This window comes from Streptopelia decaocto (assembly GCF_964273445.1).
Source record: "Streptopelia decaocto genome assembly, chromosome: 4".
Taxonomy (NCBI): Eukaryota; Metazoa; Chordata; class Aves; order Columbiformes; family Columbidae; genus Streptopelia; species Streptopelia decaocto.
The window spans coordinates 719815-738691 of NC_138658.1; the positions used below are offsets into that span (position 1 = coordinate 719815).

At 41.1% G+C, this 18877-nt stretch overlaps 1 protein-coding gene across 1 annotated transcript; it reads right to left on the minus strand.

Moving 5' to 3' along the window:
• Positions 1-18868, minus strand: CCDC158 (coiled-coil domain containing 158; the record flags this gene model as incomplete). Its single annotated transcript, XM_082051186.1, is given in 17 exon segments — positions 1-181; positions 382-589; positions 2448-2558; positions 3352-3444; positions 5118-5276; positions 6042-6154; positions 6610-6762; positions 7663-7852; positions 8599-9081; positions 10344-10541; positions 11986-12102; positions 14463-14577; positions 15729-15783; positions 15786-15838; positions 16236-16312; positions 16656-16983; positions 18774-18868. Coding segments are annotated over 17 exon segments (2688 nt in total). The 3' UTR covers positions 1-41.
• Between the last annotated feature and the right edge of the window lie 9 nt (positions 18869-18877).

Below are 18877 nucleotides of genomic sequence, written 5' to 3' on the forward strand. Positions count from 1 at the left end.
TTGGCAGGTAAGAGGAACAGTTTCTGCAGAGTGTGGGTATTTTAAATGAAATAGGAATATTTTTGGTAAATTCTGGCACCTTGGTTTTTTGTCTGTAACGATTCCACCACGTTTTGCAGGCTTTCCACCTTGTTCTGCAGCCTCCTAGGTGTATTCATGATGGTTTCCATGGGCTGAGAAGCTAGTGAGAAAATTAATCATTAATATGGTATCACATATTAAAAAAATAAATCATTTAAGCATTGAAGGACAGTGGGACTCCAGTGGTTTCTACACAATTACCAAAGGGCTGAATTTAACCTACAGTTTGTAACTCCTTGACTGTACTGGCTGTAAGAGAGCCAGCCAAGCTCTTTGCATCAGTAAACCGGACACACGTACTTGTCTGGGGTACTGCTGCTCCCCCTGGAGAGCCGCACTTCCTCCCACGCCGCCGGTGCTCTGCTGAGGCGCTGGGGCCAGCCGCAACCTCAGACGGCGGGGAAGTCAACAGTGCGTGTACCGGAGACTTGTCTCTCAATCTCTCCTCCCGAGAGAGCTTCAGATCCTGCAATAGTTCTTCCTTCAAAACACCCGGCTTGGAAGGCATCTGAAAGGAAGTAATGCAGTTACAAAGTATTTATAAAGGCACTCTCTTTTTCAGCTCTTACCCACACTCTTCCAAAGTCACATGTTTCTTTCTCCCTCTATTCCTGTCCTATCAGTTAGATCAGGGTGGGGGTTTCGTAGTTTAGTTTAGAAGTGGTGGAGACTAAATGATCATCGCTTGAAGACTGTCAAAATACCTTCTGAATACGACTGCAGTCTTGATCTGCAAAGTTACCTGTGGAAAGCAGCTAAATATGACTGAGGCAGAACACAGCTAACATCTGCATTTTGAATAAATGTTGTAAAAAAGTTACTATTGCTGTTTCAAGGTCAAAAAAACCAAAACAAGCCTTTAATTATGAAAGCTCCCCCCAATACAACCATTACCTTTTTCAGTACCCAGAACCATTAATCTTTGCTTATGTGACAACGCTTTTTTCTCCTTTATAACCTACGATCCCATATATTAATGCACAGTACACAAACACAGCTCTAAAGACAGAAATACTAGCATACTGCTGTTTTCTAGGCATTCATTTCTGTAACAGCTGAGTTGTCGGCAACTATAAACCAGCTGAGTGTCGCAGCCCTGCTCCGAGGTGAAGTGCAGCATTTTCCCATTACACTGATCAGGACCTGAGGCAAAGGCCTAGTTCAAAAGAAACAATCATTTCTGTCAAGAACTGGATTTTTCAGACTGCTCAGCACTTCGCAGGTTCAAAGAGCTTCTCCCACTTATTTACACTTCATTTGTGGATGGAAGCAGCTACAAACACGGGTCAATGTGCTACTGAGTCAGACCAAATCCTTCTTTCCCACATTACTGCTAAGAAACCGCGCTATTGAGTCTCAGTCTCAAGTGTTCGAGCCGCTTCATTTTGTGCAGTAATTAATCATGCAGGAAGCAAGAAGGTTCAAGGACACCTTGAATCAAGTTCTCCTACAACCTGTTAGGGCCTTACCATGGCACTACATGCAAAATTGGTCCTTTTTCCTCCTCTGTCCTCAGAAGTATAAACTGATTAACCCAGAGAACAAAGAATGGGAGTGCCTGATGCTGTAGGTATTTCACAGAATTAACCGCCCTTTGTCACCACATCACAAAGTAAAAGAGACAATATTAAAAGTATCTGCAGTAGCTTGCAGCCTGGAACAGATCATGAGGTAAAAAATAATGGAAACACATCCACCCATTTTTTGTGGGAGATACATCAGGCCCCTTCTGGAGAATTATACAGAATGTATACAGAAAAGACCAAAGCATTTGTTTTGCAAGAGAGATTTGAGTTGATGTTTTCTGTAACAAAAAAATCAGAACACTAGTATCTAATTTAAATCAAAATGTAGATGTGTAAAGCAAAAGGAAAGAAGGGCAATGATATGTCTTTTTAGATAAAACCGGTCAAAATCAGTGAAGGCCAGCTTGGAGAAAGATTTCACTATTAAAAGCTATTACAGGTCAGTCAGCTGGTGAAATTTATCAGAACTATGTACAAGTCTATTTTCACTGACAAACGTGATTTACGGCAAGTAAAGCACCAAACTGGTTAGAGATGAGTAAATTCAATTGTAATACTTTATAAATGTTACGGGTGGTAGAGACAAGATAAACTCCTATTACAATCTACAGATTTTCCTACCGTCTGTTTGGTTCTCACGTATATTTTGCAAACGGAAAAAAATAAAAATGTGGAAGGTCATACTGCATGAGAAGCTACAAAAAATTATTTCATCTTTGGTGGTAAGAATTCACTCTCAGACACTTTTACCAGATGCTCTCCCGTCTACAAATTCCACGTTATTTTGACTCTTGGGAGCGTCCCCGCTCCGCTGCAGTTTGGCTGTAAGCAGGTACTCACTCGAGGGGCACGGGAGCTGGCCAGGACGGCAGAGCGCAGCCGGGAAAGAGGCGCCGTGTGCCGCCGCCTGCCCCAAGCAGAAGCCAACGAGAAACCAGGGCCCTGCAGCTCCTGTGGAAAACATGAGGCAAGCAGAGTGAGTGGGTATAGAGAGCAAGGCCTGGGTAACCAGGCAGCGCTGTTAGTCACACCTTTTGTAACATCCAACACTCAATTCTCCAAACATTTCTTAGCACTTTTTAGGTGTGCTCAGACACGATGCTCTTAGTGAGTGAACTGCATGCAATAATGGAAGTTTTATTTGTTTGGAGAATTTTAACATATGCTCTGGAACCATTCAAGCAGAGACCATCTCAGGGCCACCACAAAACTACACCGTCCCACACCTCTTGTACCTTTTTGCCCGCCACTTAGGGATGGTGACTCCAGCGCTGCCCCGGGCAGCCTGTTCCAATGCCCAACAGCCCTTTGGGGAAGAAATTGTTCCCAGATCCAACCTCAACCTGCCCGGCGCAACTTGAGGCTGTAAAAGGCATCACCCGTCCCTACAGACCTTGTCTCTCTAATGCATTTTTTATAATAATGCCATGAACATTTCTAGCTGTTATTTGTCTAAAGCTGCAAGAAGATGCTGAAGTGTCACTGAAACGAAATGCTTAACAGCCGAAGCATACGTTCAAGTATTTCTGTAGCTGTTTAATTTTGTTATGCCCTTACTGTAAATAACACTTAGAAACTGAAATTATGAACATGACTTGTACAGTAATGAGGTACTCCAGGTGAAAAAAGGATTCGGAACATAGACTTTTGAGAGTACTCCGCAATAAATGGGCTTAAGCCAGAAGGTAGGCCGCAAAGTAAATGCATCTAGCTTTATAGCCATACTTTTCAGTAATGTACTTACTTTTACATCTAAAGTGTGCTGCAGTCTGAAGCGCATCGCTGCTTGTTCCTGACACTGGATTATGCACTGACATTCCGCAAACTGGACAGATGCCTGTGAGAGAGGGTACAAGGGGCAGAAATTGATTTTACTAACTTCCTGTGGATGACACTTTTCTATGTTTTCTTTCCAATAAAGAAGCAGCGATGTACACATATAGACACTTTATTTGTTTGCTGCTCTAAGTATAGAAATACTGGAAGATGATCAGATGCCTTTCTTGATACTGGCAACCAACCAGTTATATGATCCTAGTAGCTATAATATGCACACCATAACACCGGAGAAGGGAGCTAATCCTGCCAGGGACAGTCCTAGACCTACCGAACACCTCTGGGATTAGATAATTCCAATGTGCTAATGAGGCAAAACTATTCTCAAGGTTTTAAAATGGATGGCTCTTAAGTTTGTTGACCCATCTTTGTTAAGTCGTTAAATGTTCTTTCCTCTTTAAACAGTTGAAAAGGCATGGGAAGATCTAATAATTTAACTATTTTTTATTGAGTACTTACCAGGATAGTTAGAGAGAGGAAGCACCAAATCAAAACAGTGAAGGACAAAAGGTAGGAGAGACCTTTATGAACCAGACTGCTTTTATCTCTCCAGCAGAGTTCCCTTGCTATTTTAAATAAAACCTGGCTCTCCTCCTGTGCTGCTTTGTGAGCGCCACTGCGGCGAGCGCAGGCTCACTGACGCACTGTGCCTGTGTGGTTACAAGAGCAGCTTTTGGAACACTTAACTCTGAATCAATAATGATGAGCAAGATGGCAAATTACACTTTCTAATGTTTATAGCATGGATGCTCTGTAACGGTATATACTAGTGTCCTGTCAGACAGCACAGTACAGCCTTTACGAATTTCTAAGAATTGTTATTTAGTGTACCATACGTGCTGGTTTTCAGTGAGCACCTGCCCCCACTGGGGCCAGTACTGTGCACAACGATCTGTATTACAAGGAAAGTTCAGTTTCCAGTGTCAAGCCTTTGAAGTGAGAAATGCCACACTTGGGGTACAGTATCACTCGTTTTTTCTTTTTTTTATTTAAAGCAATGAAGCAATCAGAGAAAGACACTTCACATGGAACTTTATATCCTGAGAAGCAAATTCAGAGCAGCTGAAAAGGACTCTCCCTTCTGGAGAAGCAGCAGCTCACCTGTAGGCACCTGGGATTTATGTGCTAGTTGGACCAAAATGTAGAACCTTGTCTTAAGAGTCAGGTATGTGAGCAGCAGAAAGTTCCACTAAAAAAGGCAGATCCAACACCACCATGTCCCCCCTGAGGGACCACAGCTGGCTGACTCAGGCCCCAGAAAGGACTCAGCCTGGTCAAGTGCATTGAGTCCATGTGTGCTCACGCTTGGTTGCAGCAGAGCCCCTGTTATAATCGAATAACAGCCTCTCTCGCCAGGGAAAGGAGCCATGCAGGAGCAAGTGCTACTGCCTGGAAGGGCAATCTCCTTTAAATCCCCTGCTGTTTGCATTTCCCTGAGCTAGAAAGAAGTAAATCAAGAATTCTCTTAATGAAAACAGAAGCCTTTTACCATTAAAAAAAATACACAAGAGAAGATGGTCTTAACTATAGGTATCTCTTCAGCTAAGTATTCCAGAGTACATGTGAGTAGGACATAGTAAATACAAACTAAGTAGGAGGTCAGACATCTGCTCCCCAGTGACTGCAGAGGAGAGCACCCAGCAGTCTCCCGCAACTGAAAGCTGCCTCAGGTACCTTATCGAGGGCTGTCTCCATCTTAGATATTTTTTCTTTCAGACGTTTGTCTTGTGATCTCAGGATCTCCAGCTCCCCAGCAATCTTGGTATTTTCTGCTGTAATACAGCTCAATTCTTGACTTAGTTTACTGTTTTCTTCTCTGAGGTAATGCTTCTCCTGAATTTAAGGAGGTGAGGACAACAAAGAATGAGCAAAGAATTTATAACTACCTACATAACACATAATTTGTTCTCTGCATTTTCTTATTCCCTTCAGAAGATCCAAATTAACCCTTTCAGAAGCTTAGCTATTGTGTCCTGCAGAAAGATGAGATTTTTCAACTGAGGTCTTATAAAGAAAGTACAATCAGATTGGTGCTGATTAAGTAACATCTCAGATATCAGACTGATTTTGAAACTGGAATTTTAAGCTTCAAGATCCGCTGGATCCAAAGTCAGTAAAGAAGGAGGACAGGTCATAGTGAACAGATATCAATAGTCATTCAGTAAACTCCAGCTATTGGTAACTCAGTGATATCTTTGTCACAGAAATGCTAGAAAGACTCCAACATACTAGACAGACCTTGACATAGTTTACAAGCAGAACTGCCTCAGAAAACAAAGAGGGGAAACACTGTGGGCCAAATTCACAAAGATACAGACTGCATTACGTGAGGTTGTTTTAAAAAGAACTGATTTTTAAGAGCCTGATTCTCATTGAAACCAGTACTATTCTTTCACAGAGAACAAAGGAAAACTAAACGCTGGCTCTATGGAGGAGACTAGTTGATGTGGGAAGCTCTGTGCTGGTGGGAGCCCAGACAAGGTGCCCATGACATTCCCTCTGGTCCTTCTTGCATGAGTTGTGCTTCTAGCCATGCATTTCTCCAAAGAACAATTTATCTAAATAGAGTTAAATACATTTATTTGGAGCATTTGTGACCTTAGCTGCATTTGTCGTTGCCTCTTCCAAGAATTTAATCTTGCTCTGTAACACATCTATCTGTCCCCTCTTAGCTGTGATCTGCTTCTGCATTCCCACTGCAACTTTCATAGCTGTAAAAGACCAAGTGAATTCTCAATGAACAACACTGATTATGCATTATGAGTTTTGACAAAAGGCTCTCGAAATCAGTATCAGCAATGTGCTAGAATAAGTTGAACCAGGATCCTCTAGTCACTTATGTGCACCAACCACCCACCACAACCAGCAGGAGTTTTGTCAATAGCGGTACCAGAGCCATCACACACACGAAGCGAGATGACAGCATTCCCTGGCAATCTGAATAAGGATCAGAGAAAATTCAGCCCATGGTCCAAGTTTTACAGCATGTAGTAAATAGTGAAATAAAAAATATAATTAAAATGTCATCATCTGCAATATTGTTTCTTTATTACACAAAATATCTGGAATATTATTACATAATCTATTGAGGGATCAATACCTACAAAAATCCCCATGTTAAAAAGACAAATGTGTGTGATTTTGGGGAAGTTCAATCCATAATTACCATGGCCATCAGACTCCTCCATAGCCTTTAGAGCAGTGCTGGTCTGTTCTAGTTCAGCCTGAGCAGATTTCAACTGCATTTTCAGTCTGTTTACAGTGTTTTCCATCTCCTTGATTTTATCCTGGTAATCCCTCTTCAGATCTTCAAATTCCTCTAGGAAGGGTAAATCAAGATTAAAATTATAGTGACAAAAATAATAATTTTTCTAGAGTAAGAATGCTGATCTGTCACCCACTCCCTTTAAATGAATATTAGATATGGAGATACCCAAGACGTAAAGCAAATAACTGCTAACAAAGGCACAACCAGGAATTTGTTGTCCTACATGTTCACTGTTGTTGCACCAGAAACAAATGTGTTATTTCACTGCTCGCCAAAGCAACATCTTGTTAAAGTGATAGAAATCCACATTTCTGGGTTCCTGCTGCTAGAACCAACTGCATATTGTGAAAGTTAAGGCTAAAAGTGAGAGACAGCTGAGTTCTGAAGAAATAAATGATATCAGGGGGCATTTTATGACAGTCCAGGGCTGTGTAGAGAGCAAAGTATGTGAACAGTATCATCTGGCTGGCTGCAGTGCAGACTGAACACCAGACTGAGGTGGCTGCCAGGTTCAAAGGTCCAGCCCTCTAAACAATGCTTGGAGTTAGGACATTATCTTCTGAATAACATTGTAGCAAGCCCATCACAAAACAGAAACCAAGTTCCACTGTAATTTAACCACAGGTGGTTAAAGGGACCCGCTAGTGCTCTTAAATACCACTCAGAAATAGCACTCAAGTTTCTATTCTGAGATTCACCAGATCTCCTTTGGTCTCCAGAGACAGACAGTTTAAATATTTTGCCAGGGTAGCGAGAGACTGCACTAAAGATTGTATTCCCACCATTCTGTACCAGAACCCCAGCCCATGACTTCACTCCGAAGCAACGTGACCATCCCCTGCGGCAGGGAACCTGCTGCTGTACCAGCAGCCCTATTGGGATTCAGCAGGCAAGACAGGATTCTATTTTTAACACCAGCTATCTGAGCTGCGCTAAGCGGAGGGTCCCTACCTGCCAGGCCAGCCAGCTCCCTCTGGCTGTCTTGGAGCTCATTCATTAGCTGGTCTTTTTCCAGTTTCATGTCATTAAGCGCACGGAGCCTCTCAGTGCATGTGTTTATGAGTTTAACATTGTCCAGCTCCAGCTCTCTCACTCTGGTCTCCATTTCATGTATTCTGGCTTCTTTCTCATCCATTGCAATCTACTTATACAAAAAACAAGACCAACTATGTGTAATATACATAATTATATAAAATAACCACAAAGACATGCAGACATCATTACTACTTTAAATCTCAGTTGTCAGAGAACAGTTGGAGGCAAGAAAGGAAAACAAGAGCAGAACACAAAGATTACTTTTGTGAAAATTCCTAATCCAGGCACAACAGAATCTGATCTGATGGCTTTACGGCATGTTTAACCGTACCAGGTGTGTGGTATGAATACTGTTTCCAGCCTCTTGCAGCACTACCTCCATATTCACTCTTAATGCTCAACAGTTTTTTCACAGAAATTCTTTATCTGAAGTGAATTTTTCTGAAGCTGCTGACCCGTCTAAGACTGCCCTGTCACGCAACTCTTGTCCCAGAAAGAACCACTTACAAACACTGTCGTCACATGTGAATTCTGAGTGCTCACCCTCTGCTGTTTCTCAGTAACACTCTGTGCTGCTGGCTCCCTTATTTGTGTGGATAATTGCATCACTGAGGACAGCTTGCTACATTTCAGCTTTCAGAAGCCTTTTGGCAACTGCTTTGCACTAGCGAATTTTCATTTTTGGTGGTCATATTATTCTTCTCTGCCCACTAACTCCTCTAGTGCTCTTAGGATTCAAGGAGCATCATCTGACCTGCTTTAAAACCTCAGTATTAGCACATTAAGGTACAGATTTAAAACAGAAAACATTTACTGTCTTAGAGAGACATAAATACAACATCATTTGCACACCTTAAGTTCTTGTGCTTCAAGTTTCCAGTCATTCAGTTCTTTTATAAGCTGAGATTTCTCGACTTCCATTGCTCCAGCAGTTCGACTGTGCTGGCCCACGATCTGGGTGACGATATCAATCTGCTTTTGGAAGACGTCAATAATCCTTTCCTTCTCTGTCACCTGCAGTTTCAGTGTTTCACACTCTGACTGCACGTCGCGTAAACGGTTCTCTTCATTCTGCAGGTGCTGGAGCTCCTGCATCCTACTGCCGAGTTGTGAATGGAGCTCCTTGATTTCCTTCTCAGTGAGCTCAAGGGCGCTCTCTTTCTCCTGCAGACAGGCCGTCAGATCTGACACCGTTTGCTCAGCAGTCTCCAAATCCATCTGTTTGGCTGTAAGATCTTCTTTAACCTTGCAGAGTGTTTCCTTGGTTGACTCCAGTTGGACAGTCAAAGAGGAGATTCTACCAATGCTTTCATTCTTTTCCTTAATTGCAGCCATCTGAATAATAGAAATAAAATGATTGACCAAGAGAAACATTTATTTCTACCTTTAGAATTCCCTGTCACATTGCTGGTTTTCTATAGTTCATCTTAACCACTTGAGTTTTACAGGTCAGCAAGGTCTGGTCTGCAACGACTAGCTGATTCTTCTGGCTTTCTTTCCTCTTTCTCCACGTTAATAAATTAACTGCTACTTGAAATATTGTGGATTTTTTAATCACAGAAAATGAAATACGTTCAACTGACTCAAATAAAATATGAATAAACCAGCAATGTTTTCTATAACTTAGAGCAGTTCAGGCTAAAGAATTTAAGTGTTACAACTCAACTGACTGTGCTGTAAGTTGGGAAAAAAAAATATGTACGTGACTAATTTAGCACTGACTTTATTTCTGCAGACAGTGATGTGCACCACTGACAGCACACGGTACTGAAACTCGGGAACTGCTGGTAGTACAGAACAGAAACAGAGGAAACAACTAACATTCTGGTGAGAGGATTTTAAAGGAAAAAGAATGGATTGAGAAAACCTAGAAGGATGTGTGAGGTAGGACAAGCCCATGGTTTGGTAGAAAATAAAAGAATTAACTTGATCTTTACTTGTAATGCAAAGTAGCTAGTGAAACTGTCAGTGAGTTACTTAATTACAGTTCAGTTTTTGACAGGCTGAAGCCTTGAAGAAAGAGGATTGCACTACAGGTCAGTGTCTAGGAGTCTACTTTGTCAGAAGCAGCTCTTTCTGACACAGCACTGCATTCAGCTTAGAGTTCTAACACAAACTTCATTATGTGTTCATTAAGCACTACATAAAGTAAGGTGGTATGCAGGCCTTTAATTTACTAATTCTCCTCACAGAAGAGCTCGCTACTGAAAAGAACACCTTCAACTGTTTGTTTGTTACGTGTGGAAGCATCAGACTTCCTGGAAATTTACAAAGTTATGTTTGGGAGGTTTGCAATCAAAACCGAACACATTATCAGCAGAACATGAATTTTCTTCTAAGGATTATACATCACAAGTCAAAATTAAAGAGAATGTTTTTAGTGCCCCATCAGCAAAGAAAAAAAAAGGCTGGATAGGCCAGATTAATAGAAAGAAAGATGCAAATTCTGACTGTCATGTATCTGCATCTTTGGAAGGGAAATTTTGACACTCGAGGGCCCAACCACAGTAGCTGTTAGAGCATTTGTATCTGAAGAACAGCCCCTGGTCTGTGTGCTTTGTATCCTGAACACGACCACGCTGAATCTGCTCACCAACCTGGTGCTCCATTTGCCTGTGACATTCAGCCCTCATGGCCTTCACTGTGCTTTCCATGTGCTGCAACTGCATGGTTTTGTTGTCCAGTTCTCTCCTCAGATGGTCAATGATGATGCTGTCGTCTGTGTTCCGATCCCAAATCCGCTTGTTCTGCTCTTTTTCTAGATGTAGTTCTATCTCTTTTTTATGGAGTTCAGTCTACGAGAAATTAAAGTCATCTCCCTCCTTGAATCCCATTTAGGATTTCTCATTTTTCTTTTAGTGACATTCAATTGCACAGTTACATAGCTGAATAGTGGCTACTGCACCAGCATGACACCTCCTACTCTTTTTCTTCCAACAAAGTAGTAACTTCTGAGTTTACCTATTGCGGCTGTAATTATCTCACACGTGTAACGTCTCAGCGCTGGAGTCTGATGTCATTTATATCTATTCCAAAACAGGTGTAAGGTACAAACCAAGAAAAGATAATATTGTGTCAACATCAAGTGAGAAACAACGAAGAACCATATGACATGCTATGGGGGGCTTCTCTCCATAAATACCTGTCTTTAGATTTGTTCATCACTTCTTTCATTTAATGCAATAATTTGTTACATGTTCATCAGAGCTTAAATGTTTTTCAACTGAGACATAATCATAATAGTACATAATTACAATTATAAATAATTTAAAATGTAAGTAATAATAAAAATACTGACATAGACATTTCAGAGCTGCTAATATAAAAAATATGAATGTAAAATGTGCCCAAACAATTATCAATAGACACGTCTGCTAATAACTTTTGCTACTATTTCGGAAGCTGAGACTATCTGTATATTGCTAAAGCTGAAGTACAAAACTAAGCAGGCAGCGCAGAGAATGGCAGAATGAAAACATGAACTGATGATAAAGAAACAAAAAGGGTCCTAAAATTAGTTTCCTAACTTTCAATTATGTAATTATTATTCTGACTGCAGTCTCCACTACAGCTGTGTACGATCTGTAGGAGGATTTATACCAACATTTGGCATTAAATTATTTCACTGTCTCCTTCAGAAGCACCGTGACACTAACTAGGTAAACAAACCTAATGAGACCACACAAACTAACCTCCCAAAATTCTGTGATTAAGGCATAATTTTATGTAAAGAAGAAAACCAAGGCTAATTATAGTAGATGAAGGCAGTTGTGATGAATCAAACCCTATGTGACAAAATTTTCTCCACTGCATGTTCAATCGGTGAATATTTGCAGTCAGTCACAAAGGGATGTTTAGTGCTGTTAAGAAAATCCTGGATGTGTCTTGCAAAATATGCGTTAAGACACCAAGGTTCCTTAACAGAGGGATCTAACTATGGGCTTAGAGTAAAGGCGACTCAGCATCTCTAATATGATTTGCATAAGCTTCAAGGATTTCAAGGAATTTGAATTTATGACAAAGTTAATCTTAATCCTGAATGTCCTGTATTGCTAGCGGCAAAGGCCTTTGGGAAACGTCCTGCACAGATAATTCAAATTTCTATTAAAAATAACCCTCAAACTCCAGTTTAAGGGGCTGCTGCACTTTGGAAACAAGGAATGAGTGTATCTGAACACCAGCAGTAAGAAGAGTCTTTCAGGAGGAAGGATTTTTTTCAATGCTATCACTTATCCTTACCATCAACTGATGAATCTGCTCTTCCAGACTGCCAGATTCTTGGCCACGTGGATCCTGTTCTGTGTGAGGTTCGGCTGTCTCAGAATGAGCTGGGTGTGACTCCTCAAGGTCTTTGACCTAAAATAAAGACAAAATTCATTAAGAATTATCCTACTGTATTCTACTTTAAATAGTACATTGGATTTCTTCCAGTTTTCTTTTAGGTTTGACCCTAAAGATGTCCAAATGTTCTCTTTTGGCTCCACAGCAGTATTTCCTAGCTGTATTCAGAATTCCATTGTCTTCTTTCAGTGATTAAGCTTGACTTCATTGCAGAATTTATCGAGGTTCCTGAGAATGAATTGGATTCCACTCTGATCCAAAACTAGGACATTCAGAAATCTACAGGCAAACATGTTTTGCTCCAAGTGGTTGTCACACCCTTCTCTGAAAGTTCTGACAGAGTATGAGATGACAGGCTACAACCCTTTTGAATCAATAGAAAGAGATTAACATGGGTATATCCAAACAGAACACCCACATATGTACATTTGTATCCACTAGTTAAGCACCAGATTTTCTGACTGCTGAAAGTACCTGGTGCCAACAGCTTACACTGGCTGCAGTTAGCACCTACTGCCTCGAAAATTGTAGTTGCTAAGGTGTTTTCCTACCAGAGAAGCTGCCGAGAAATGCGTGTTGCAAAAGAGAGACATACAGTTGTAAAAGCTTTATGTAGATTCTCTCCTACACCTTCCTGGAAATGACCCCACATCACAGCCTGAGACCAAGTGACCTCCAGCGATCAACTTGTCTCTCACTGAAGTCTTCCTAAGCAATTCAGTGTATGACACCTCCTATACAAACACAATTTGTACTGGACCAAGTAGCATAGGCTTCATAGACATATGAAACCAACATTTTCTGGATTGGGTAGGCTGTGAAAAATAGCCTGAAATGGAGTCCCAGTTTCCAATGTTACATGTTATGAGGTAAGCACTCTCAAAGGGAGCAGGCCTAAGAAATACACACCACAGTTACAGCTACCTGTGATATGACCTTATCCTGTACACTACTTGATTTAAATCAAAAGAACAGACCTAACACAAAAAGTGCAGTGTATAGTGTACTCTTCCTTGAGGATGAAATACAGTAGTGGAGATTAATTTACCAATTCACTATAGTTCAGTTACAATGCCATGACAAGCCACTATTGAACTGACCAGTGTGAGTTTCGGTTCGTGTGAATCCATGGAATCTATAAATGTGGAAGCCTCCAGGAACAGGCAAACACACCATCCTTCCCGCTCTGCTGTGCAGCCCGAGCACACGTACAGCACGGCTCCGCAGGCCTGACCTGCCGCAGGCCCAACCTGCCGCAGCCCTGCCAGGCCATTCTCCGAGTGCTTTGGATCAGAGACTAACAGCCCTGCCAAACTTCACGGCACTCCTGGGACCCGAGCTGTTCCTGTCCAGTCGTGTACAGAAGGATGCCAAAATCCTCACGACTTGTAATCTAAGACGGACTTGGACCCATAAGCATTTCTGCGTGGGTCAGCCCCATGAATTTTTCAAGGGAGTGGAGAGCAACTGTTTTCAGGTCATTTTGAAAGGGCAAAAATGAGCTGCCTTTTACCAAAAGTAAGGAAGAATTTAAAGAAATTCAAATTGTTTCTAAAAATGGAATCCCAAGCAGCAAAATAAGTGAAAGACACAAGCGATTGATATGGAAAGGGGATATAAACTGCTGCACTTAGTGACAGAGATTCTGTTATGGCACTGCAAGAATTTCTCTCTATGTGTCTGCAGTAATTCCCTGCTGTACTACCAGAAAAAAGTTTGTTATAAAGTGCGGTTATAAAAAAGCTTGTCAAGACTGAAGTTTTCTAATGGGATTGAGAAATTATTTGAATAAACAGGAGCTGGCGAGCCAGTCTTTTTTTTTTTTTTTTGCCTATATAACATCCTGCCTGTGGATTTCAGTGATGGTTAAGATTCTTAACTCAAACTGGAGCATCTCTGGGTACCTCAAACACTGTTGTAGTCTCTGTGCTCTGTCCTCACACTTACCAAGACAAAGTAACCAAAAGATCTTTCTGGGCAGTGGGACTTAAATAAGAAGGTATTTTTCCTGCCTATTTTTCCCGATATATTCTCTAGTGATATTGCAGAATGATGATCTTGTCCTGCATGTGCAAGTGATGTTGGTAGCGCAGAACCATTTTATTTATTTCCAGAAGGCATCATTTATGGTATGCTCTCAATACATTCTGCAAAACTACTTTATGTTCAACACATTCTGCAAAGCTGGCTTGTGTTAAAGAAATAGAACTCGTTCTTGGAAATAACACAGAGTTAGGGATAATGTAATTTACCTTGTTGTCCACATAGTTTTTCAGAAGCAGAGCTTTGCCAAAAGACTTATCTATCCAGAACATTTCATGATGCACATAGCCAGTTTAGCTGGCACTAATCATAACATATGAACCCATACGCACCTTTTCTTCAGACATCCTCTTAGCCCCTCGTGATTCAGAACGCAGCTGAGAAACTGTAGATTGCAGGTGACTAACTTGATGCGCACGCACTGCGTTTTGGTTTCTTGTTTGTTCTCTACAAAATGTTTCAAATGGAGAAATTAGAAACTGTAAAAACTGTGAAATCATGAGACAAGTGTGGCTGGTTTTGCTGTAATCAGTATAACCACTGAAACGTACTGCTTGGAAGTATGATTATCATTCCACGGAAAGTATACCTTCTCACTGGTCAGATTTGTCCTCTGAGAGCCACCTCACATAAAATAATTAATATCTTAATACTTTTTATTCCTGATGATATTCCATTTATCCTCAAGTAAGTTCTAGCAAAGTTAAGTCTGTTTCCAAATGCACCCCAACTATTCTACATGCAGAACTGAGAAGCATTTTGCTATCAGCTATTTGGTCTCAACTATGCAAGTCAGACACAGCCCATACTGAGTTTCAAAATCTCCTGTTTGGAACACTGCACGGCATGTCCTCCTTTTTTAACAGAAAAATTGAGGACTGATTTTTAAGTCAAGTGGCTGGCGAGAACTAGTGTTTTTTTATACTTATTTGATTACTGCCGAAGTCAACAGTATGAATGTAGCTGTTTATGACAAATGAAAATTACCCATTCTTTAAAATTACCATTTCTTACTATTTGTACATGTACGCAAGCATGTGATTCAACTGATAATGCTGCTGTGAATTAATTTTGAATCTGGATCCACTGAACATGTTGAAGACAAAGCTCACGGTGCAATACAGCCACACAAAACTGCACTTTGCCACAACTCTTAGTCTATATCCTCTGTAATCCCTCAACTTTAGCCAGGTGCTCTGCAGAAACTGGTCCCAACTCAGACTGAAACCCGAGATCAGTCATTCCAAAAGCTGGCGACAAGAACAGAGGTGATGGCTCGAGCCACAGCTTGTACTCCCACCCACTTTGCTGACCTCACCCCTTTTCTGAACCACAGTGGACTGACAACAGACCAAGCCCGCCAGTCTCCCAGTTCTCAGAGTTTGCCGAATGCACGATCATTTTGCCCCTCCTTTAGATAGCATGTTTGGGTCTTTTTTCTTCATTCCATAATTTATGCAAGGACTGTTTAACTCTTTAAACAAAGACACTGAGAAATGAAAAGAGTAGGGCAGAGAACAGAGTATACTAGCAGCATAAGCTTTGTCTCAAATTAAGGTTACTCTTAACATTTTCTGTACTATAACTAAAAAACGTATTGAATGATCTCCACCTGGCTTGGGATACTATTGGCGTAGCTGCGGGCACTGTTGGCTTGTCAGTCAGTGCTGCCCCCTCCTGTTCATGCTCACTTATTAGCTGCTCAAACCTGTTATAAAAAGAAAATACTGGTTATTATTTCAGTCTTGGCAAATAATGGCTTCTCCACTGAAGAGGTAATGATATTTTTCAGTAGCCAGAAATGTCATAATTTTGGTATTTTATTGTGGATGAAATGTTACGTATCAAGTTATTTACCCTTTTATTTTGAACAGGTTACTGTATAATTCAGGCAGACAGCTCAGAAAATTAGGACTTCCTGAACAAGGAAGGACAAAGCTCTTGATTATATCAGGAAGAAAGAGCTGATGTAATCACCCAAGTGATTACCTTCATTATTTTATTTACATTTATTTACACCCTTCCAATGTCATAATCAATAATTATCCATGGAACATGGGCAAAACTGTCTATATTTTATGAAAAAATAAATGGAGAACAGGTACCTATTTTGATGTTGCTGAAGCAGAAGTTGCCTTTGGGCCTGTGAATCTTTTTTCAATGACTCCAGTTCTTCTTCCACCTGTTGTAAGCAGATGACAATGCTAACGCCTAAAGAAAACACTGTCTAAACAGTAGTTTTCAAAGTGTTATTCCCTTCCTTTTGTTTCCACCTTGAACTGTGAAAATGTGCAGACTACAGCCTAAATTCTAGCAATAAATCCAGGCTCCAGCTGGGGACAGTGCAGCAGCCTGGCATACCAGCACCTGCCATCCCAACTGCAAAACAGCATTTGTACATGTTTATGCCATAACAATTTCCTTAGGCCAGTTTAGATGGGAGCTTACACAGAGTTTTAAAAACTATTCTCTAAAAAACCAAAACTCAGAGTGTTGGAAGGAGAAGGAGCACTTTCTTCACATACCAGCACAACCTTTTCCTTGAGGCATGACACCTCTGAGTCTACATCTCGCAAGACGGCAGCAAATGCTGTGCTCAGGTTGTGCATGTGCAGGGTAGCAATATTCTCATGCGCACAGAGTTTCTTGCCTGTGCGGTCCTTGTAGTCCCTCAGGATGCGGTGTAGCTCCAGAAGTACTTCCTCCTGGCTTTGGACCATCTTTTTCAAGCGCTCTGTTTGGCTGTCAGCCTCCCTCAGCATCTCCTCCTGCAGCTGGTTGGCAGCTTCCAGCTCTTGAATAGCATTTTTTAGCTGTATTTTTTCATTCTCTTGGCTCTGAGATTCTTTTTGTCTAAATTTAGAAATCAAAGAAATAATTTACAAAACAGGATTCACAACATAGATTTTTATCCTGACTAAGAGATATAATACTCTGGTTGATTAACTCCTGTTTTTTACAACTACATAATAAGTGATCTTCTAAACCAAGGTGCCACAGTCTCCTTGTCTTCATTCCTGAGGGCCACCTTCTCACTTGGGAGATCTGGTGCGCCTCTGAAAGCTCATGTGGAGACTCTCCAAAATACATCTACCTTGGTCTTTGTACCTGGTATCCTGAAGCACATCTCTTTCCAATTGCACTTCCATTGGTTTGATCTGTAAATCAGCAATGATGGCTCTTAAATGGATTTTCTGATGCTCATGTAGCTCAGTGGTCTAAAGAAAACAACCAAACAAAACAATCAAGCTAAACCAAGCAAAATAGTGAATAAATTACCCTAAAAATGAGGCTGAGAGTAGCATGGGTATGGGAATTTAGAGGTTATTTTTCTTTCTTTCCCCTTTTTCTTTTTTCCCCCTAACTATTTCCTAGTTAACCAGCTAGTCACCCTGTGCTGGGGCGGACAGACTATGCATGGAACACTGTTATGGGGATTAGGTCAACAACGTTATTACCCACTACCTATTTCTGTCTATCAAATAGCATGCAGGAACCACAAAGGCCAAGTAGATTTACGGCAGCCAAGAGGCTGCTCAAAATAGCACCAGCAACACTGTCCAAAGACACAGCAGTGACAAAAGTGACAAAAGCTCCTCTCACTATAGAGTGACTGGGGCACCTATATCGTTATATTTTGTGTTCACCTCTTTTCTGTCACATTAGTGTAAAAGCCTAGGCCTTCAGAATCTGCTGGCTTCCATCTCCAGTGAGTGAGCTTCTAACTGTAACGGCAGATAGCAGGTGCGGGAATTTCTCTAATAACAAACAAAATCTGTGTACTACCTTCATTCCTGAGAATTCTTGATCATTGTAACAGCACCTGCAAAGAAAAAGATCTGTATTTTTTTATATATTAAGAATCAACTTTACATCATTGAAAAAAAATGAATTTTGTTCGTTTAATTTTAATACCGCAGAAGGAACTGAAGGATGTTGAGAGAGGTAGCTCCTCTCCTTTGTCAAGCCTTAGGCTTTGCTCTGCCGGGATGGGCAGAGACACAGCCCGTTAGAAGTACTGGTCAGCACCTCCTGTTAAATCTTTCAACAATTAAGTAGCAAATCACATACACTGCCACTTTGCTACACTGTTTCCAGGTACAGAATTTTTCTACAAGAAACACTGAAGAGGAGGCTTCTATAAACATCTGCCTTCCTCTCATCTATAAACGTCTTTTTTATCCCAACCGGTTTGATTAAAGCCAAATGGACCTTTTCCTCCCAGAAATGCTTTTGGGGGTACGCCCAAAGTAAAGAGAAACTTAAGTCAGGGGCAAGTCCAAGGAGGGAACATTTAGACTTGTACATCTTGAATTTTGGGAGTGTTATTGCTATTAACAACCCCTGGGGGACATGTCTGTGAATTTACTCAAGACAAAAAAAAAAAAAAAAAGGAAAATGTATTACTTAGGTGTACCTTTGAGCAAGATGGTATTTGATGCAACTTTATTTGCATTATTTGGATTTTCCTAGGTCCTCTGGAACACACGGGACTACACTGTAAGTCTGAGGTAGCTGCTGTATCAGTTTCCATGTTATGGATAATTCGAAACTTTTAGTCAAATGGGTGTACTGAAGAACACCCCCTCAGGTGCTTCCTGAGGGCGTGTAACAGTGAAGAGCCCTTTGTGCGACACCCCAACCTTGAGCACCAGAAGTACTTGCTCAGTGTGAACGCAGTGTCCCCGGCCTCACACGGCAGCCCCTGGAGCTCCACGGTGCCAGGGCCGCTCCTCATCACCTATGG